The 23,290-nt window shown below is 42.5% G+C and overlaps 2 protein-coding genes across 8 annotated transcripts in view; one reads left to right on the top strand and one right to left on the bottom strand.

Annotated features, from left to right (window-relative positions):
* The window catches only part of luzp1 (leucine zipper protein 1), a 52,123-nt gene extending 36,982 nt beyond the window's left edge, over positions 1–15,141 (top strand). Inside the window, exons 4-8 of the mRNA XM_008309985.3 lie at positions 5–447; positions 1,627–2,198; positions 2,275–2,457; positions 10,322–10,601; positions 11,119–15,141. Coding sequence (XP_008308207.1) covers positions 5–447; positions 1,627–2,198; positions 2,275–2,457; positions 10,322–10,570 — 1,447 coding nt within the window. The 3' untranslated portion in view covers positions 10,571–10,601; positions 11,119–15,141. The remainder of the gene's footprint in view (positions 1–4; positions 448–1,626; positions 2,199–2,274; positions 2,458–10,321; positions 10,602–11,118) is intronic.
* Positions 15,142–21,465: 6,324 nt separating this feature from the next.
* kdm1a (lysine (K)-specific demethylase 1a) overlaps positions 21,466–23,290 on the bottom strand; it is a 13,419-nt gene continuing 11,594 nt past the window's right edge. For all 7 annotated transcript variants that reach the window (XM_008309782.3, XM_008309772.3, XM_008309774.2 and 4 more), the window contains 2 exons: positions 22,860–23,006; positions 21,466–22,492 (listed from right to left, as the gene is read on the bottom strand). In XM_008309782.3, coding sequence (XP_008308004.1) covers positions 22,292–22,492; positions 22,860–23,006 — 348 coding nt within the window. In that variant the 3' untranslated portion in view covers positions 21,466–22,291. The remainder of the gene's footprint in view (positions 22,493–22,859; positions 23,007–23,290) is intronic.

The following is a 23,290-nucleotide window of genomic DNA, read 5'->3' on the forward strand; positions in this document are numbered from 1 at the left end:
TAAGCAGCAGGACCTCAACCTCCAGATATTCCAGATACTCCCATGTCCATGACTCGCATTCAGAAGGCTCGTCCTCCAGGAGTTCATTTGATGAGGATCTCCACAGCAGAACACCATTAGCAGACGGGGCGCCCACACACACTGCTTCAGGGATTGAAATCCAGCGAATGTGTAGCCCGCGTGAGGCGCTGAGGTCGAGGGCTGTCATCAAACCGGCCATTGTGGAGATTGACAGGAAGGAAATGATGATCTCAGAACCTCTGTCAACCAACGGCAAACCCAAAATCTCCACTAAACCAGTTGTGACCATGAGCAAGATGACCAGTAGCATCACCATTTACCCCAACGACCCGTGCTCTTCTAGAACCAGCAGCCGCAGCAGCAGTGTGTGCAGTGAACCCATGCCTGCCAGAGAGCGCCACACCTCCACCAGTAACATCCTCATTGGTGAGTGGTTACAAATCACAAGTCATTCACTTCAGTTAACGCCTAACCAGCGTGGGACGTTCTGTATTCGCTCAAACGTTACTATTGTGGATCTTGGTTTTGATTCGACTTAATGACATCATGAGGTAGATTTTAGTTAAATGACTAAGAAAATGAAAATGTACTTATTTTGACTCGATAAATCAGCGTAACATGTGAGTCCTTCAGGTTGTGTCGTGTCTCTACTCACTGCATTAACCAAACAGCAAATTCATATAAGGCATTCTGGATTTGATTTGATTTTACTGAGACTATAAAAAGTGAAATGTTGACTTTATAATCTGCACAGAGCTCTGCGTAGCTGTGGTTGAGTAAATGCTACATAAAAATACCGTCCTGTTAGTGTTTGGTGGCGCAGGTCATTTTCCGACCATGGGGTCGGGTTTCGATTCCCAGCAGTGCAGATGAGTTAATGAAGCTACATAGAAGTGGTTATGGGTAAAATTGTGTTGGTTATTTAAATGGTCTTGTACTGTTCTCAGCTGTAAGTAGTCTGAGTGCTCATTGATGTTACACTGACGGTGTAGTACAGGGGTGTCAAACTCGAATTCACATTGGGCCAAAAATAAAAACTGGGACGAAGTTGCTGGCCAAACTTTTTACGGCAAAATATATGGCAATTGTGCCTGTTTCCCCTTCTCTCCAGATATGTAATGTAGATTTTTTTCATTTGGAAACATTAATTTTGCATAAACATTGAATCTGGAACAACCAAAGCTTAATATTATAAACACATGAGAATTTAAATTTGAATTAAAACACATCAGTGGTGTATGTTTCTGATTACATCTCTTTATCTGTAGCCTTTCCAGTTCCTTTTCAATGTAAATATTTCTCCCGTATTGATTTTAACATCAACATTGATGCCGGGTGGATTGATTGATTGATTGCTTCTGTGGTTTTGGCAATTTTTTTAAAAGGCTTAATGTGATCAAAAAACTTGATAGATTTGTGATTTGAATGTTTTGGTTATTTAAATGGTCTTGTAGTGTTCTCAGCTGTAAGTCTGAGTGCTCATTGATGTTACACTGACGGTGTAGTAAATAAAGTGCTCATAGCTGCTCATAACTGTTCAACAGAAGCCGTAGACACTTTTGCTTTGGTGAAATGTTTAACAGCAGATGTCGTACGTCCTTTCAGGCCCCAGCAGTGAACACCACGGCAGCATCTCCATCCCATATGAAATCTCCATTCCCAAAAGTGACATCACACTGCGCTCCTGCCAGGACCAGGACTCTGGAGCAGATGAACTCAGTGAATCCTCTTTAAGGTCTGAGTTCTCCAGAGTGGAGACCACCACCACCACCAGTCATCTGTCCTCTCAACGCAGCAACTTCAGCTACCAGTGTCCAGACGTGACCTCTCCGGTGTTCAACGACGCAGACTCAACCTTTGAGAGCAACAGCAGCAGCACCACCACGACTGTCACCAGCTGGAGACGACAAAGCCAGCCCCTGATTGAAAACAGTTCCCCAGACACCAGGAATGTGACTGTGAGAAGCACCTGGAGGAACAGAGGAGCGCCGTCAGGGGACGAGACGGCCAGGGCACGGGGATTCCGGTCACTGGCAGATGTTGGGTCTGAAGACGAGGCTGAAGCTGCAACGACGTGGAGAGCGTACAGAGCCACTACGTTTGACCTGGAGGAAACGATGAATAATTCTGGTGGGAACGCTGTGGCACAGAAGGAAGCCAAACCCAGTCCTGCAGAGGTGAGTCAGTCACTGTCTGAGAACACGGTCTTCACAGTCAGCGGGGTACGTCATGCTGCTCTTTTGCTCCCCCTAGGTGTACATGCGCCGGATCAACAACCCGTACAGTAACAGCAGAGAAACGGAGGAGCCAGTGCTGCGCAGAGGAAAACATTCCCAGTCTCCCTCCGTGGAGACCGGCGGTCCTAGCAGAACCATACCTCACCCCCCTGTCACCTCGCAGTCCTGGGGACGATCGTACACAACACAACAAGCAACGGTAGGACAACCAAGAGAGTGAAGTCATTCACATCTGGTTTGGCTGCTTGGCATCAGCAGAGTTTCCACCAGCCAACAGCCGTGGTCCTTTAAGAAGGCTTTTTATTGGGTCTTTTTACCATAGATAATAAAAATAAAAAATTCATTTCGATTAATATTTTGTAAAAAACAAGTGCATTTTGGCAGGATCTGAAATGTTGTCTGACCTGCAAAATCAGTCTCTGGAACAAATACACTGGTACTGTTACTGTTCCAGTAACTAATGCAACTAATGTGCTGACTAACACACTTTTCATTCATACTCCCTAAATAAAAAAGGCTGAAAACTGAGCCAATAAATATACAAACAGGAATATTATGAAACCGTTGGTCCTCATAGACGTCTTCAAACATCAGTTATCTCCACAGCTACCTGGTCCATTTATCACTTTTATTACAACGGATATTTACAGTATTAACACTTGATCTTTTAAGTTTGTTTTACAATAAGTGTCCAACGTAAATGTCCGTCCCTCTCAACAAAAGCAAACACAGTCCTCAGATCGTTCTGCGTATGTAGCTTATAAAAAAAAAAGTCTCCACCAGATAAGACTGTCTGTACAGGTGGAGTTTATGGCCTGCAAGTAGTTTTGTCTTGAGGATAAAAGTCCGGAAAGTACTGCCTCAGGGCTCCGCTCCCAGGACTTCCACTTTGCATGCAAGCTCAGCTTGTATTTTTCCCTGACGCCAGGCTCTGTAAATTCAAACCTAGCGAAGCAGTTCTGTAGGTCCCACTCCTGCTGCCCCAGTGAGGACAAAAAGAAAAGGGTGGGACAAAAAGAAAAGGCTGAGGATGGAAAGTAAAAAGACCCAAACTGGGGGAAAAGCAGTTCAGGGAACATTACTGAGGAGAAAATAGCGCCCTTGTATTTAAATGCACAACCACATCATAGTGTTTCTGCCAGTGACTGCAGTGCTGCTCAACACAAACTGTCCTGAACGTCCACTCATCACCTACACAGAATCAGTACACTAAAAAAACATACCTGGGCCTGGACTCCTCCTCCTGTCACACTGCACTCAATATATAGTCAAGTGGCACATGTATGCCATGTATTTTAACCACTGTTTTTGGAGCAAAACTAGGCTTTTAAAGTTTAATTTGTAATCTATTAAATTCAAACCACACACGTCTGGACAGATTCTCTTACTTTTTATAACACAAAGGAATTTGCTACAGCAACTCTTAATCACCTGGCCTCTTAAAAACGATGCTTGTAAAAAAAAAAAAAAACATGATAAATGCAAGACAAGTAATTGCTAAAGAAAAAAAAATAAATAAAAAAAAAACACATGATAAATGCAAGCCAAGTAATTGCTAAAAGTTAGCCAAAAAAATAATAATTTTGGTCATAAGACAATTAGAAAATGAGGGCCAGAAATAGCTGAATGTTTGGCAAAGTAATAGCAAAATAGAGTGAAAGGATGACCACAAGTCGGCCCAGAAATGTCCATAGAAGGTGAAAAAAATGCAAAATCAATTAAAAAAAGTTAAAGTAGCAAAATGATACATAATTGTTAGACAAGAATGTCTAAAATGTTATTAGCACAACTAAACTAATCCAGTAACGCTAACACAAAAATAGCATAGACTTAGTAAAGTGAGTTCTCGAGATTTACTAACATTTCACAGAAATACAGAACCAGAAGTACCTTAATGTGATAAACTGAAAAAAAAATAGCTACAAAAAACTGGTAACTGACAGAGCCAATAAATACAATACTGACTAGCCACAAACAGTATCCAGAATAGCCTTAATAAGCTATTTAGCTAACTGATTAAATTATACAAATGATCATTCAAATATCAATACCGTTTGCAATGCAATTAAATTTAATATTGAATTAAATGTTTTTTTGTGCTTTACCAGCCTCGCTCTCACACACCAAGTAAGCTAATTACTGTTAGCTTAAACGTTAGCCTCAAAATACTAACCACGCCAGAACAGAACAGCTCCACAGGTAAAACATAAATAAGAGTGAATTAAACCAGTAGTAGTTAGCCTACATGCTAGCTGAATTGGACAAAAGAATACATTTATAAATAAAAATGACACAACACCTGTGAGTTCACCGGGAGCCTGTGAACACAGATGCTGCTAAATGGAATGTGGAATTTGATAGTCGTCGCAACAAAGATGAAGGATTAACAGCTAATGGGCGACATTGTTGTTTAGTGTCAAGTGACTGTCGCTACAATAACACCGTGGTTAAATGACCCCATGGCTACGACAACATGTCTGTCTGTCATTTTGAATAAGTAACTTGGCTGGACCAGCGGCCCTCTGGGTAAAAATACTGCTATAAATAAAGTGGATGCTGCCAAGGAGACAGACAAACACACACACACTCGCAAAAACACACTCACGCCAAAAGTCTGTTGTCTCATCTTTCATCTTTGGCCTCCGTTGTGATCCGTCGTTATATTTGTTATTTGTACATGATTGGGCCTACAATTAGTCACCGAGTCGTTTAGTCCTGTAGGAAAATGCAGAACATTTTTTTGGAGAACGTAGCTCCACGTTCCTGAAACCTCAGCGCCATGTTGTCCTTAGATGTTTTGATTTGTGCAAAAACCAAAGATATTCAGTTTAATGTTTTAGAGAAGCAGAGAAACCAGTAAATATTCGTTTGAAATAAGTTTAAAAAAAACACAGACACAGGTTTCAGTTTCTTTTTTAATTGAATTAAATCCACTCCTCCAGTGGTTCGACATCGATACCCGCTTTGTACAAACTTACGAACACACGGCATCGACTTAACGTTACTGCTTGAACTTTTTAGTCTCACGCAAAGACTCAGTAGCGAAGACTGAGGAATATTTTTAGATCATCATACACATTTTCAGTCTGACTAACTACTGTTAGCAATTTCAAGTGTTCTGCTACTTAAGTTTGCTGCTACAAGACCGCACTTAAATTGCGTCGTCGTACTTGCTAATTTATTTTTTTTTAACACGAACACACGCAGATGTTAATTTATATATGCTAGCATTTTGTGTAATTTGCGTTCACAGGTTAGCTAGAGCTGCTAACCGATTTTTGCTGTGCCACATGATTTTGCAGTGACAATGAATTATTGTATTGCTGTATTTTACAAAACCTAAAAAACACTTATCTATTCATGGGAATTCTTAAAGAAATTTCCGGTTATCGAGGAGCATCTGCTCAGTTTGATGAACACACTTCTCCTTTTGGACCTCGTACGACATCACTTGCCTCTAACGACCCCAGAAGTCTGAACAGTTGCTGCCACTGAAGTAGTTATTCAGTAGTAGCTTCAAGTACTTACTTGCGTCCCTGCTTTAACTTTTTTTGTTTTGTCCTCTGTCCCCCCCCACCGGACTGACTCTGTGGAATAACGAAACCTTATTTACCCTGATACGTTATGTAAAAACTGATCATTTGGATCGAAATCACGAGCAAAAAAAAATTAAAAAAAAAAACTGCTACAGAACTAAAAAAAATATTTGGATCACGAGCGAGCTTTTGAAGCACGTCCTGGAGCGGAGCCCATCGTCTTGGTTTGGATTTGCAGAACATTTCAGTGGTCTAAAAAGAAAGCGTCCGTTCCAAAGAGGTTTGGATAAATACAGCTGCAGTTATGACAGTGGGAGGTTGGGATTAGTTTGTGATTGCAGTGTCAGAGGTTGATAGAAGACCGTTGAGTTATTTCGAGTTTGCAGATGGAGGCATTTAGTAGGGACGGCAGAGGAATGTCGCTGGTCATTATGAAGAAACGTCCCATTCATCACTTTTCACTGTGTATCTGTAGTCCTTGGCTCAGAGGAGACACATTAAAGTCTCCGCGCTTTATATAAACAGTCACATTCAGTTGTGTTTTCGGTCGCCGTTCCTCCGAAATTCTCTTTGAGTTGGCAGAGCCTGGTTGGAAGCGAACCCTGACCCTCACTTCAAAACAACTGGTATTTTAAAACCGTCCTGCTGCCGACCGCAAGAAAACAGTATTGATCCACAGTCTCCACAGAGGGTAGACAACGTTCTTCAGTATCTTTGAACGCCCTGCTGCAGCGCCACCTAACTACCGTATTGATTATCTTTCTGTTGTGAGCTCACGGGGGAATTATTTCATCAGCTTTTGATGGTATTATTTTATTCTATTCAAAGGTCATGGGCAGGTAAACGGGGGTAAAACTCCCAGATGCCCTTTCACCTTGACTGTAGAACCTCATTGGTTCAGACTGGAGGGTAAACTGTATCCATAACCAACAGTATTCGTTTTCCCCATGAGACTAAATCCTAATGACTTTGTTGATCCTTTGATCTTTGTCCTCTTCTGGTCATCACTCCGCAAATGATTTATTGAATTTCCTTGATCTTTGTCCTCTTCTGGTCATCACTCACGCAAATGATTTATCATTGCCGATGAAGGCGTCAGATATCAATGATTGTGGCGACTACAAAAGAAGGACTTGGACTTTAGCAGCACAGGTCGATCAGATTAACCTTTTATATACAGTGGATTATCTGGATAACATACCGCCGCAACGTTTTTTGTAATAATCTTTGACTAGTCAAGTACGTAGTTTTTAGATAACACTTGAGCATGAAATGACTTTTTTAATTATTAGTAACAGTTACTCAATTTTAATGTGAATATGTCACAGTCAATCTGCTTTTTTAAGATAAACTTAATTTGTTTGGATTATGGACCAGTGTCCTTATTTTTGAGTCTTAGACACATTTGTCCTTCTTGACAATTATCTTTGTTTTGTGGATCAATAACACAGATACTAGACCATTTTTGTTGCCTCTAAATAGGCCAAAAATATCATTACAAGTACAATGCAATTGTCCCGCAACGATGAAATTTGAAATATACTCACTAATCCTATTAGCAAAAATGATATATTGATACAAGTTTTACCATTTAGCTCACACTATTTGTAAAGGAATATAACCATCATTTAAACTTCAGACTCCCAGGGTAATAAGAACTAGTCCATGTTGCACTTCACTTGTGTTATTATTGTGAGCATTTGTCATGCACCCTCCGACAACCTGCCCCACTTGTTTTTAGCCACTATGGTGTGTTCACATCTGTCAGGACAACTCCGGCCTTGTGGGCTCATACTATGTCCTGACATGTATCCATAATGACAGGACTCACAGACCGCTAACAACAGCATATGGTACATTTGAACTCTTCTAGGGTTCTTCTTAAAGGGCCTTGTAGTTCAAGTCAGAGGAACAGATCATCTACAGCTTTCTACACACGTTTCTACTGCAGTGACTCCATATTTTTGAAGTACAGCTTAGCATGCCATGTACAGTACTACTTCCCTCTCCCCTGTAGTTTCTCAGAAACCTCAGGCTGTACATGAATGGGCTGTGAACTTATGTTTGGCTGGAGAAAACGGGGCCGATATGGCTCATGAACCAGATACCAAAACATCCTTTGTTGAATCAGAGACCAGTGGCTGCAGCCCTGATGTAAAGTTTGGGATCTGGGCTGCTCTGAGAAGTTCACCCTTCTCCTTAACGTGACCCAGACTACAAAAAAAAAAAAAACCCAAACCTCTGGCACATCAATGACTAATAAAGAAATGCCATTATAAAGATATTCAATAAACAGATCATCATGTGCCCTAATAAAACCTACAATTCTAAATATTTCACCTGTGTGTCAAGGACACCGTCTTGCTGGAGAGAAGATTTAAGAGTTTGGTTTGGCAGAAAGATGCGATTCCAGAGATTAGAGCGTGGGACCAGCGGCAGACGGATTTAGAGAAGGGATTTTTTTTTTCTGAAATTATACGTGTGTTATTTCTTTAATCGTTTGGCTCTGCCTCTGTTTTCTGATGGAGACTTCTCACAGTTGGTATTTTGGTTTTCCAAGTGAGCTCTTGGAAACTCGTCTGGTCCTAAAGTTCCACAGTTGAATGACAGATTTGCAGATAGGAGGTAAATTATACTTAAAAAGATGACATTTTGGAAAATAGTCAGTTTTTCTTTTCTGGTGAGAGTCGAGAAGATCAGAAACCACTTCACTGTGTGAGTACAGTACACAGGACTCAAAGCAACTTTTTCAACAAAGCCTCTGCATTTTTAAAAAAAATATCAACAATAATGGTAGTAGTATCCTGACAGATGTTTTGATAAATATTATTTTTTAATTTATTTATTGACTTACTTTGACCCATTAGCTTTTACTACTGTTTTGGCTAACTTTATATTGCTATTTTTGGTCTGATGATGTAGTATGTGCTTGGCTGAGTTTTAGCTACGTTGGTTTAATGATTGGTAACTGACAAGATTTTTCTCTTCTGGCCACACTTTTTTTTTTCTTTTTTTTTTGGATGGAAGCTAACATTTAGCTTTTGCCTACTTTAGTGTTCGCTGTTGGGTAATTGTTGCTAATTCTTTTTGGCAGCTGTTTAATTAGATTAGATGTTGGCCAACTTTTTGACTCGCAGGCTGCCATTGGTCCTAAATGCGTGGGGGGGGGGGGGGTGCAAGTCAGGAGCAGATAGATGGAGCGTTTGTGTGAACTAAGATAAATGACATGTAAAAGTCATGCATAAGGGTTAAAATGCGAAGTATAATCACAATACTAAATTATTATATAATTTGGACGAGTTTGGCATGTTGCTAATTCTTTTTGGCAGCTGTTTGGTTAGATTAGGCAAATTGGGCAAAGATTGGATAGATCAGCCCCCGGGCCTTAGTTTTCCCATGTCTGGTTTAGATGATCTTATGATTAACAACAGTGTAGATTAAGTTCTGTCTCTTATTTTATACTGTTTGACTTTGACTCCTAGTTTTTACAAACTTATTTTCTGGCTTACCTTGACTTGTTTTTATTTTATTTGTTTTTGACCTGGATATATTTTCATCCATATCATTTGTGATTTTGTTAAAGAGGTTTATTTACACTGTCCTTATATTTTATCAACTATTTTATCTTTCTGGTAAAAGTTAATCCACTAATCAAACGTTATCTTATGTTATTTTTATAATACGTTGGTTTGTCTTTTTATGGTGTTTTGCCTCTTGTCAGTTTTACATTATCACTTTGACACACGTGACGTAAAGTCCCCGTCGTAAACGTTCCTAAGCCCTGAGAGTGTGTGACAATGCAACCCCACAGACCTGCAGCAGAAACACACAACACCATAGAAGGAGATCATGCCACTCTGCCATTTCCTCCCCAAATGACTGAAGCAGGAAGTGACCACACTGACCCCGCCCCTTTGGCAGACTTCACCAGTGACTTATTTCCTGTCTCCCACCCCAGGAGATGGTGAAAGGCCCTTCAGCAGGGCTCCATTAAAGCCAATTAGCCCGAGTGTGTTCTAAAAGTGCAACAGAAGCCAACTCCAACCCACCAAATGTCACTAATTATGGTGCTTTTTTTAAAAGATGAAATTACAGGAGAGCTGGGTGCTGCCGGAACTGCATCGTCATCTAACTCTCACTTTTTTAGAGCGGGGTTACTGAGGTCGAGAGAGGAAAACGTGCATCCGTACGACCACAGACTAGTAACTTGGTCATTTGTTTTCTAGTCAGCCCACCAAATTACAAATCTCTCAGTTTGGGGTATGTTTGGGGCTTCTGGTCAGGGATTTTTCCCCTGGCAAACGACCACATGGCAGACATCCCTTGTCACACACCAGCTTACATAAACAGCATGCATTCAATGCAAAAAGTCCTAACATGGCCTCGAACCATTTAAACAAAATGCCCAGAGTTTCTACACGGAAACAAACCGACCTCCGTTTACATTTCCCACCAAAGCCAAGGCCAGCCCAGCCCACAGGGTGAACACAGATCCAGTGTGACTGTAACATGCTCTGACTCCTACAGGCTGCCGATGGTGTGGAACCAGGTGTCAACACCAGCCAAAGCTCGGCCTCCTGGAGACGACATCTGTCCAGCGGGGACTCCCACAACCTGGGAACCTCTTATGATCGAGCTCCCAAGACGCCCGTTGTCTCCGCCTCCAAGGGAGGAGAGCAGTGGTCCAGCCGGGGTCAAGGCTCAGCAGCCAGAGCAGAGGGAAAAAGTGGCACGGGGTTAAAACCATGGAGCCAACGACAGGCGGAATACCATTAGACTGGTCAGGTCGGAACGGCAAAGACGACAGGTACGATGGTCTCTCAGGGCTTGGAAAGTTCTAGTTCAGTGGTTCTCCAGCTTTTTCTACTCTGTACCACCTGAGAAAACATTGATCTCTCTGAGTACGACCATGATGACCAACAGTAGAATACAACAGCCTAGGCCTTCACTGTTAGCTTCCACCACAGCAGAGATGTTTAGAAATGTTTGTTTATATGTTGTATTAATTGTCCATGGTTTGTTACAGATTTATTCAATTGAAAATGTACATGTGAAAATATGAATTTTCCCCAAGTACCACCTGAAATTCACCTAGTTGTAGAAATGTTCAAAATTAAAAAATATTTCAGGAGGATTTCTATGGTAACATGTAGAATGTGAAACAATAATATAACCATTTTTTTTAGGATTTTATTTTGTCAAATTTCCAACAACAAAATCCACTACTTCTAAACCAACAGACTCAACTCTTCACCATGTAGTGCAACACTGTAGAACGGTTGAGTACAGATTTTACATTTTTCTTTGTTCTCTCGTTTTATTAGCAGCACTCCATCACGCTCTCCATGACAAAAGCGGAGGCGAACAGTCTCTCATCCACCTACATCCACAGAATCACCTCCACCATGTCCAACCGAGAACATCTGCAGCTTATATAACAGAAAAGACCAACGGCGTCATGGCTACGTTTAAACACCACGCCGTACAGCTGACCCCGGAGGTCACGTGGAGACGTGAACCGTTCCATCTGCGCGGACCTTTGTCCGTCCCCAAAGACGCATAATAATGGTAAAACAAAGACGGTTCCTGTCCAACAGAGTGGACGTCACCTCACCAGCCCATGTTTCCTCTTCTGCTTCTTTTTGTGTTGGATGTAACATAGTATAATCCTAAAATTTGACAAAGGAGAGGAGCGCACGCTTGGATCGACTGGAGATTTCTCTCTTTCTTCTGTGTCTGCGAGGAGTTGGAGGAGGATGAACTGAAAACTGTGAGCATGCCTTTGTCGAAGGAACTTTAATGCTGGAACAAACTAAATCATCCGTATTTAAAAATGGAAAAAAAAAATCATCTTCATCTCCTAGGGCTGGATCGTAACGCAGAGTTAACTCCAAAAAAACGTCACTTTAAAATGTGACCAAAACCAGGAAACAAGTTGCCATTTTTTGTTGGTCATTTTTGCTTCCACATATCTCCCCATTCTCTTCATTATGATTTTAACAGTTCAACAAATGAGGACTGAACTCATGTCAATTTTGCTTCTGTCAATGAAACATTTGCATGTCTTGAAGTCAGTTCAGTGATTGGCTGCATGTTCAGGACAAACTCACAGGGTTTCGTGGTCTGTGGGCACTTCACATAAACATAACGCATTTCCTTAGCCTGCAGCCGAAACGTAACAATTATAAATATATACCCTGATCAGAATTTTTTTTACCTGAGCTGTAATCTGACTTTCCCAACTGTAGGAACTCCAAACTCAATCTTGAAGCTCAAAATAACCTGTCAATCAGTTGGGCCCTGAAAAATGTCCCCTTGATGACACGCGTCCCCAGAACCATGGTAGTTCTCCAAACAAATGTCCTCATAAGTACGGCTGTACCAGAAACACACACACACACACACACACCTGACAGTCTGGGACCGTATTTATATTTTTGTTTTTTTCTTTCATCAGACTTTGTTTTAATTCCTTTCACTTCACCTCCTGCTCTGCATCATCCTTTTCTCATCACCCGCACAAGTAAAAAAAAATATTCATGGTTTGCACATAACGCAATGTCATTCACATGTTCAAAAAAAAAAAAACTTCTTAAGTTCAGCGGTGCTTTGTTTCAGAACTATTGCAGCTATTTTCCCTGGTATATATTTTTAGAAACTTGGCAGAAATAAAACTTGCTGTTTTTAAATATCAAACTGTTCATTACCAGCAAACGTGGCCAGGCAGGACAAATATAGTGCTGCTGTAAATACATATATATTTATGTATATACTGTGTACATACCTGCCGGTCAAAGGAAATATAAGGAGGTGACACAACAGCTCGTTTGTGCCTGGGTTCGCCGTGCGACTCACTCATCATTAATGACATCACCAGAGGAATATTTTCACACGTCACTTAATATCAACATGACAAAAACTGATATCTGTTTGGCCAGTAATAGTGATCTGTTAAGGTAAAGGTGCAGATATGTCAGAGAAGGTTTGCAGCAGCATGACGGATAATGCTTGATGAAAAACAACGTACGAACGACGCTACAGTCCGCGGTGACGGCACTGTTTCATTTCCTGAATCTCTTCTACGGCAGATCAAGTGGCTTAAACCATGACTGTAAAAAATGCTCAACATGTGGATTCTGCAGAAACACTTGGTGTTTTTGAAGCCTGCTGCCAACTGCTTTACTCTGCTGATTTATTCTCTCCTCTCACTCCCACCATAGACCCTATATAAGAAATGGATACGGACCCAGCCAATGGAAGTGGTCGTACTAAAATGAACTGACTTTATTTGAGTACTGTAAACCTCTCGCAGAAGTCAGAACCTGATTCTGAGGGAAGGCCCACAACGGTTCATTAACATGACTGAATCTATTTCTTATATACGGTCTATGGTTTGTTTGTTTTATTTTTTGTATTTACAGTTAAATTTCCTGCTTCATATTTGTCCATAATGTGATGTTATGTGATTAGTACAGATTAGGGAAGTGTTTGGAATCAAACCTGTGCATCAGTCACGTCTCGGTTCAGACAGACGGGAAACGTTGATTTTTTTCGTTATTCAGGCCAATCGTAAAACTTCTCATTTTCAAAAGTGTTGAATGAAAAATCTGGTCATTTTGAACAAACAGTGCTGTTCAAGGTCAAAGAGTTCCGAGTGGTCCAACACCGACCCAGTTGTTTCTTTTTGCTCAAAACGTCATTACAAGAGCTATGCAACATGACACTAATGTGTAGTATAAACCTAGCTGGATGGAGAGGCAGACACGCACCTGTGTTTTCATCAGTTGCTCTGACTTTGTATTGGAACCGATTGCTCCAGGTCGTCCAGGTCGGAGGTTGTCGTTGCAGCTGCAGACGTGCCGTTTCACTCCTGTCCTCACGGGGTGTCGGTGTGTTGTCCCTGCAGCTCTGTGTTCACAAACAGAGACAAGAAGGACGACTGAGTGGGTGTTGGACCGCCGAGTTTTCACCTTGAAAAACAGTTCATTTTTCTCCGTTTCTATAGTTGTTTACGTCAGTGTTTGTGCCTTAGGACCTACTGAGGAGGAGAAACTCGTCCAAATAGGGTTGGATTTCTTTAATTTTCCCCAACTAAATTGTATATAATCACATGCTGTGCTGATACATAAATCGGCACACCGAGTGCTGGTGTATAATAATATAATATAAAGTTAATAATATGTAATATATAATTACATGGAAAGTAGTAAAAGAGGGAACTCCTCGGTGACGGAGGCCAAAACTGTGTTCCCTGAGAAAAGGTTATTATTTTTCTAACCCAACTTTTGACAGCTTTCTAGTCACGCTGTACAGAAATGTAGGTCACAACGCCCAGAAAACTCCATCCTCTCAATTTGTCTGTCAAGAGTCGGCCTGGTGGACGGTTGCCATGAGGCCACTTCATGGTCAGCGTTGGCTCTGGGGTAGAGCAGACACAGATCAGACGTCCTGCGTCTGCTCGTGCCAGACTCTTCATGATTATACTGTATATTCCCTGTCATTGTTCCCGCTGCCACTCTTCTCCGTAACCAAGAGCAATTCCCATTTACTCCATAATCTCTCTTCTTTTTAAACCGGCTCCAATTTTCCTTTTAAGCCATGTCGTAGCGGCCAAGTGTCCCCTCCACGCTCCTCCTCCTCCTCCTCCTCGTCTTTCTCTATCTTCCTTGGATTCTCATTTTCAAATCGTTGTTTGGTTCAACTGAAAGCCAGAGGGCCGTCAGCAGACAGTGATGGCCGGCTCCCTGGGTAGCGCAAAGGTCAAAGGTCGGGGTTGTAACTAATCTGGTCTTCATGTCTTAGCTCGAGTGTTTCTAAATACAGGAGATTTGCAGACGGGTGGTTTGGCGGCGTCATCTGTTGTGGAGATAATTCAAACACAGCAGAATATCAAGTGTCCTGTTCTGCAGCAGCGGAGCTGCCAGCGCCGCACGTGGTGGTCCGCAGCGGCGCGTCGTTGCCGGTGTGTCATTGGCGGTTGCGCGGGTGTCGCCGAGAGTCGACACGTGAAGTGGTGTGTCGTAAGATCCTGCAGATACACGAGTCCGTCAGCGCTGGCTTTATTTATCTGAAGGCCTGACGTCACCAGGGTCAGGTTCACTGTATGGTGCAACTCAGGTCTGCAGCGTCGGACACTGCTGCCCTCTACAGGCCTAAACCGTGACCTCCTGACCCTTTGGGTTTTCTAAATCACTGCTGACTCTCCTCACTTCAAACATCAAACCATCAACATGTGGCCTATTTGGATGTGGGTTAAACCACGTTTTGTAGACCATCATTTAGTCCAATCTCCAGCCACATTGTTCCACAGTTGTATTAGCAAAACCATAAGATGCCCAAAGAAAAAATATATGTATATACAGTATATATATATATATTTATGGACTACACTTAGACCCTACAAATGAAATGGACGTGGCTCCACTGGATGAAAGACGTAACTTCAATGTAACTGCGCTTCTAGATATTTTAGCTGTCGGTCAGAGTGTCTGTCAATAATGCGACCATGATTTATCGTCCGTTTTCCTCTCAACAGGATCATAATCTTTGCATTTTATTAATTAAAGAAGGCGTTAAACGAACACTTTTGGACATAAACTCAACAGTTAAATGTTAGACCAGCTCCCTGTTATGCTGTTTCAAAGATTAGAAGCAGAGGACATATTTCATTGTGTGTTTATGGGTATGTTAATAGATGTAGTCCATATTCCCGTTTCTTACATATAGTCTATGATTCTAATAACAGACAAATTCTTGACGGACAGATGTTTTCAGATTCATCAAACCTTTTCTTTATCCCATAACCACATGAACCGGCCTTTGAAGTCCACTAACTGCCTGTTCAAAGTAGCATTTCGGAACGTTGCAGATTCCCTCATTGTTCTAATGACCTTCTCCACTGTAGGCCACATCTTGAACCCCTAACGTAGGAGGTCTCTGGAAGAGCGCAGCTGTCGGAACTTGTATGTTTTTATGACACATCGGAGGGCTTCAAAGAAAGACGAGCGTTTTCAAAGGTCAGAGATTCAACTCCGTCCTCTGCTACCGACGGCTGCCGTTCTTCCTTACAAGGCCCCGAACTGCACTAACACCATCACTGCAAACCAGACCATGCAACCACTGCATCCACCGAAACCTCACAGGACCCATAGCAGTAAAGAGCAGTTTCATCTTCAGACGTCCTTGTTCTCAGTGCTTGATACCACAGCCTTTAGTGTCGACATGGTGGAATCCCATGACTGTCCATGAGGGACCTGAGTGAAGAGTTTATATATTTCCCAGGAACAGCTTGATCTGAGCGACTGATCCTTGACCTGTAACAGCTTTGGATCAGGTCCTTTCCCCAATTGAAATTTATCCAGGGCATTTTTTTTTTTTTTTTAAATTCCTCGACATACCACCAAACCAAACTGTCACAAAAAAAAGTATACACAATTTAATAATTTACCTCCCCAGTGTAGAACCTGTGCCTGTTTAGTTGAACAACCTTACTGTACTCACAGGAATTAAGGAAAGATCTTCAACAACTCTGAGTCTCTCGCTCTCTTATTTAGCTTTAATAGCCGTTTGCTCCCACCTAGTGGAAAACTATTTTATTGTTCTGCCTGTCGCTGTCGCATAGACGAAGGAAGACAAATTATTTGCAAAAAAATAAATAAGTGAAATTTTCCACGCTACGTCTAATGTGCTGTGACACAGTGAGTGGTTTAGACCGTACATCAGAAATGGACGACACTGTGTGGCTGCAGGACATGGTTGCGGAGGAAAGTAACAGGAAAAAGGTGCAGGTCGCTCTGGTTTGGGAGATAAAGTCACAGTAGTTGAAAAAGAGAATATTTCATCACCTTAAGTATTACAATTACAGACACAGGACCTGGCCACCATGTGGGAGGGTGAAGTATTGCACTACCAATTAATGACAGTGCATGAAGTCAAATTAGCGTCCATTTGTCTTGGAGGAAAGACGGTTATTTTTTCACTCATTTCTGTTAAACTTTTGGACCCGACTGCAGATGATGAGAATTCCTAGAAGGCAAAGTGTTGAAAGATTTATTTTCTGCTTAAATACAAACTACAGACTGGTCAGGAACCCTGTGACTGTGGTCAGCAGAGGTCGCTGCAGCTCAGACAGAGAGAAACCAGAGGTCCATCTGCACTTAACCAGCACTTAACTTTAGGACGTTAAAGAACTAACCCTCCACTTCAGTCCACCGTGGTCGTAATGTTTCCCAGAATTCCCAGCATCTGTTTCTTGAATGTTCCACAGTCAGGTCCGTGTCTTCGCACCAGCCAAAATTAAAGTATTAAAGAACAAAACAGAATTGGCAGTGAAATGAGTGACCGCTGTTGTATTACCTGATGAGTGGCTGCATGTCCGCCTTCAAACAAAGTGCCAAAAAAATCATTCCGCAGTATTTTCCAGTTTACAGACATGGATGCCGGAGCCAGAGTTTCCCGAGCTGGGAATTCTGCCTTCAGGAATACTGAAATAAAGGGGAAATATTAATTAGAGAGTTTCTTTTGTTTGTTGTTTTCTGTATGGTTTTAAAAGATGTCTTATTTTAAAGGATAGATTTTTATTTAAGGAAAATCTTGTACTTTTGTAAAGTGGGCCTTATATTTGAAATATAAACTATTGTCCATCTGGATTTTAAGGAAATGTGTTATTTTTTTTGTTTTTTTCCTCTTTGATATTACACTCCTGGAGAGTTTTTTTTTTCTGCAATTTGTGTTTTTTTGTTTGTTTTTTTTTCATGACATTTCTCAGCCTGGTGATGAGGCAGAGACGAGGAGAGGAGCTGTGTGTGTGTTTTATCAGAGCTGAACAGATCTGCAGCGGTTTTTTGTTTTTCCCCCCTCGTCTCATCGGGGTCTGCTCAGTACCCCCCCCCCCCCCCCCCCCCGCTCTGTTCTCCTTCATAAATTCAGGGTTTGTTCATCTTTTAATCCATGCTGTATGTTTTCTATGTGCTGCCAAAGAAAGACGCCTGCAGACCCCACAGATACTGTATATGTACATAAGTGTAACACACACACACACACACACACTTCATCTAACAGTAGAACCACCTGATGTGATTACAGTGGATCTGACCTCCTGTGATGACAAACATCCACAGACAGAAGAGTTTAATACCTTGTGTAAATGTAGGTGCAGCAGGAGACAGACTGACCGACTGACCGACAGACTGACCGACAGACTGACTGACAGACAGACTGACAGACTGACTGACCAACAGACTGACCAACAGACTGACAGACTGACCGACTGACTGACTGATCGACCGACAGACTGACCGACCAACCGACTGACTGATCGACCGACTGACCGATCGATGGACGTTTCAAACACACCATCACAGTGTGTGAAATCAGATAGGATTAGTCGTTGCCTCTGGCTGACTCCAGATGGACGGTGTCAGGTTGTTGATATGATTTTCTTCTCTTCTGTTTTTCATTTAATCCGTTCTGCATGTTTTAACCCGACTGTGGCCGACTCACTCTGCATGTAGGTCTCTCCCAGCTGCCAACTGTACAGCAGACCATATGTATTCCAATAAAAATTAAAGAAAAACAACCTGTTTGTAACATGTGGCCTGAGTGTGTGTGTGTGTGTGTGTGTGAGTCACTAGTTTAAAACAAGGTGTAAATCTGAGCTCACTAACTATATTTGTCAGTGGGCCCCCTGCGACTGACAGACAGACTGACTGACTGATCGACCGACAGACTGACCGACCGACCGACTGACTGATCGACCGACTGATCGATCGATGGACGTATCAAACACACCATCACAGTGTGTGAAATCAGATAGGATTAGTCGTTGCCTCTGGCTGACTCCAGATGGACGGTGTCAGGTTGTTGATATGATTTTCTTCTCTTCTGTTTTTCATTTAATCCGTTCTGCATGTTTTAACCCGACTGTGGCCGACTCACTCTGCATGTAGGTCTCTCCCAGCTGCCAACTGTACAGCAGACCATATGTATTCCAATAAAAATTAAAGAAAAACAACCTGTTTGTAACATAACGCCTGAGTGTGTGTGTGTGTGTGTGTGTGAGTCACTAGTTTAAAACAAGGTGTAAATCTGAGCTCACTAACTATATTTGTCAGTGGGCCCCCTGCGGGCCAGACACATAACTTCAAATAAAAAAGATCCTCATAATTTTGGAATCTAGTCGTGGGCCGGATTGGATGGTTTGGTGGGCTGGATTTGGCCCACAGGCCACAAGTTGAAAATCACAGATTTAAATATTTATCACAAAGGAGTTTTATTTATTGATGCTATATATATATTTATATATCAATATTAAACTATAACAAAGTTGCCTTCTTTATGTACAGATTCCTATTAAATAGATAGATACTTTATTGATCCCAAAGGGAAATTAAACATTTTAGCTTTTCGTATACAAGTGCAGTCAAAGAAACAGCAAAACATTTATTTTCCCACATTTTAAATCAACAATCTGTAGGATTTATTTGTTGTTAGTAAAACAGTACTGATGTGTGATTTTTTGGCACGGGTTAAGGAATCAAAAAACATTTCTTTAAAGGCTAGCACAGCAATTGCTAAAAGACAGACAAACGTGAAAGGGTTAGCTAAGAGAAGCTAACAGTTTTGTAAAACGATAGGCTAGCCCCTAAAATGCTATAAATTATTATAAATGCTGCGACTCTTCAAAGTCAATCAAATACAAAAACAAAATAAAACAAACAAATAAGCAACACACTTGGAAAAAGCTTAGTGTTAGCCAAGTAAATCTGGACAAAAACGGACGCAGTGAAACCACTTGGATGGTTAGGAAATAGATAGATAGTCTGTGTGTGTGTCTGTGTGTGTGTGTGTCTGTGTCTGTGTGTGTGTGTGTGTGTAGCAGCTGACAGTTTGCAAAAATGCAGGCAAACAAATGAGGCAAATTGCTCAGGTATAAAGAGGAAAACCACAATCTGCTGTGGAATGCACAGTCAGCTCTCTCTCTCACACACACACCTTAGCCTTGTGTTAGCCACCACTTCTTGTACTTACCTGAAATAATCCTTTAATTGTAATCTAATCCCACCTAAACCTGACTTTTCATGTCAGCAGCCAGTCTTTAATCTCAGCACAGACGGAGACTGACAGGCCGAGGTGAAAACAGCAGTGACCCCAGGCTGGGACCGTGTTCTGACTCTTTATTTACAGTTGGACTAAATGTAACCATCGCTGCTCACCTGACAACGACAGCTGAGCTGAAGATCGGAGAGTCCTCCGTCCTCCGTCCTCCAGAGACGTCAAGCTCAGCGTTGGACGTGGTGTTTGGTGGAGCAGGAGAATCAGTTTCTGAGGAACTTGTCGAATCATCTTGTTGAAATGATCTTGTTGTCGAAATAAAACAGTTCAGAAAATATGTTAAAAAACCCCAGTTGTCTTGAATGAACAGCCAGTCCCTGCAGGAGAAGCACAGGTGTGAACCATAAAGTCAGAAGGAGCTGACGTAGCTGTTCACTCCACCGCTCCAGCTCTGCATGTTTGACATCAACACAGCCGTCATTAACGTTATTACTAACACCTGTGAGTGAGGAAACCTGTGGTGAAGGATCCAGAGCCACGGACTGGGCACAAAGGAGCTGAGGAGGAGGAGGAGGAGGAGGAGGAGGAGGCTATAAAGATGGCAGACGTATGGCTGTGATGAAGAGGAAACATTAACAGGGCCTGTAGTGAGATCTGCTATGATTTATGGTTTGGAGTTTGGTAACTCTGTTCAAAAGACAGCAGGTGGCGCTGATGGTGAGAAAGATTTTTTAAAATATATTTTCTTTGTAAATTAAAAAAAAAAGTATTATGATACATATACGTACATTTTGACTTAATACACGTCAAATATTAACTCTTTCAGCACCAAATGTTCCATTGGAACAACACTCTTTATTCTAATGTCAGCAGCTGGATGTGAGGAAATGAGGTGGAGACTGTTAAGAAAAAAAAAAAAACTTGACCTAAAATACTACGTTGAGGTACATGTACCTGTGAAAGTGATCACATGACACGCAGCCTCGGTTTCTCTCTAAATGTCTCTCGCCGTCTCAGTAATCAGTTGATGTGGGCTGCAGGCTATTATGAAAAACAACCTCACCAGTCAACAGCCACACACACACACACACACACACACACACACACACAAACCCGAAACCTTGGTTTACCAGGAGGTGAAAATACCCGAGTGCTATCGTCCAAACCGGAGCTCAAATTACTGTTGTTACATCAAACATCTCCTTTTGGTCACGATAATAATAACCACAGCTGTGGGGATGAAAACACACTGTGATGCTGCATGGAAACAGAGGGGGCACACTGCCCTGGAACACAACTGACAGCTCATGGTTGACCATTAACTTCCCCCCCGCTCTCCCTACACCTCCACACACACTCGTCATTCACCAGATCCCCCACTAAGTGGAGCTGCTGCCAGGGACCCTGTGCTGCCATACCCCCCTCACACAGGACCACAGACTCTGGGGAAGAGCCAGACCTGAGAGGAAGGAGGGTCATGGGAGGGTCAGAGCAGAAGCAGCCATGATCATGATGATGATGATGATGATGACTGAACGAGCACAAGGAATGGATTTAATGAGAAACAGCGCCTCTGCAGGTGAGAGGGTGAAAACATTATTCCAACACAAAGACTGATCCACAGTTTCTTATTTCTTTTAATAACAAAAATTGACATTATAAAAAAACAAAAGTATGCAACGACAGAACATAATAAAATAGTTAAACTATGTCAAAACAGAACAACCAAAATCATTCACCCATCCCTGCTCATACATCTTTTTAGGCTCTGATACAAACATTTTATTCTCTACAGACTGAGAGCTAACCGACAGGGCTGAGACCCCGCAGGTCTTTTACCAAGAGCTTTATGGCAATTGTTTAAGTCTTCAGACCAGGCCTCTGGAACAGCAACAGAGGGAACCGTCGTGGAGACGGTTTAAGTGGACTGGCACGGCGCTACTGAACTGGTCATCGGCCCAGCGGATCATCTGGTTTTAGGTTGGGAGAACACGCGGTGAGGGAAGTTTCCAGTCGTTCCATAGCTTTCAGTCGGACACATAAATAGACGCTGGCATCTGCAAACACGCTCCGCATGAGGCCCAAACACTCCCAGGACCGAGAGGAACGTCCTGCTGCACTTTGAAGACCGGAGAATTCACACCTTTGTAAAGTTGAAGAACAGAAAGTTTGGATGTCTTTTCAGCCCAGCAGTTTTTATCCGTCTCTATTCTCTTTTCTTTTTACTGGAGAAATGTATCTGAGAAACTTCCAAATCCACGTGGAATTTCAATTCCACATTCTACATACAGCTGGAAAATAAACTGGACAAGTGTCGTTAATTTAGTCAAAAGGCAGAGAGGCAGCGCCGTTCCCCGTTCTTTGGAGGAGTCTCAGCCTCAGCCTTTTTCTCACACACTCTTAGTTAATGGTTTCTCCCAGCGTCCTGAGGCTGCACGGACCCCCTCACACACTGGGGGTGGGCTGAGCCTGCGGAGGGTTGCTGGCAGCTGTGGGAGTGGCCTGTCTGGGAAGTGTGTACATGGCACCAAGGAACTGATCCGCGATGCGTCCGGCCTCGCGCAGCCCACTGTCGAGGGCGCCGTGGACAGTGGCGGGGTAGTTCCTAATGGTGTGCTCTCCGGCAAAGAACAAACGAGGGACGGGCTGAGAGAGAGAGAGAGGGAGGGAGAGAGAGAGAGGAGATGTTTAGATAAATGGATGGTTGGATTGTCCCAACATAAAACATAATTAAGAGAAAATGAGGGCCTGGAGAAAGGGAGTGGGGGGTCGAGGGGGTGGGGTAAACTGCCACAAGTCATCAGTCAACACATAAACATGACTTGTTCACATCAATCTGTGAAATAACATCAAATCAGACAAAAGCACAGATTGTTCTCAGTTTGGTTAAAAAGCCTTCACATCTGTGAAATAACATCAAATCAGACAACAGCACATGTGTGTTGGGAATTCAATCTTTCTGCCTCAGTTTGGTTAAAAAGCCCTCACTCTTCACACACACACACACACACACCTGTGATGCTCCAGGTATAGCAGGGCCCGGCGTGATGGGCTGAGCCATCAGGTCGTAGTCGTTTCCAGAAGAACCTGCAGCCACGTAGGAGTAGGAGCCTCGCGCCCAGGGGTCCGCTCGCCAACGTGTGACCACAGTTTCCTTTGGCTGCCATGACAACAAACAACAACACGTACTTTTAAAGTAATAATAACGACAATAAAAAGAGTTTCCATGTCGGTATTAGAGGGGCGTGTCTGCAACCGGACGGACAGCTCTCCAGAATCTGGCCTCCGCTCATGTGATTTGGTCCAATTTGAAACCATAGGCAGATGATTCATAATGACGGGTGGTTTGGATGCAAACGCACATGCGACTGGTTTTATCACGGGCTGGCTGAGGCCCACGGAGCTGGTTCTGGGGGTCAGTTTAGGAAGGAGGTTGACATTCCA

The sequence above is a fragment of the Cynoglossus semilaevis genome, chromosome 1 (genome assembly GCF_000523025.1).
Source record: "Cynoglossus semilaevis isolate Cse_v1.0 chromosome 1, Cse_v1.0, whole genome shotgun sequence".
Taxonomy (NCBI): domain Eukaryota; kingdom Metazoa; phylum Chordata; class Actinopteri; order Pleuronectiformes; family Cynoglossidae; genus Cynoglossus; species Cynoglossus semilaevis.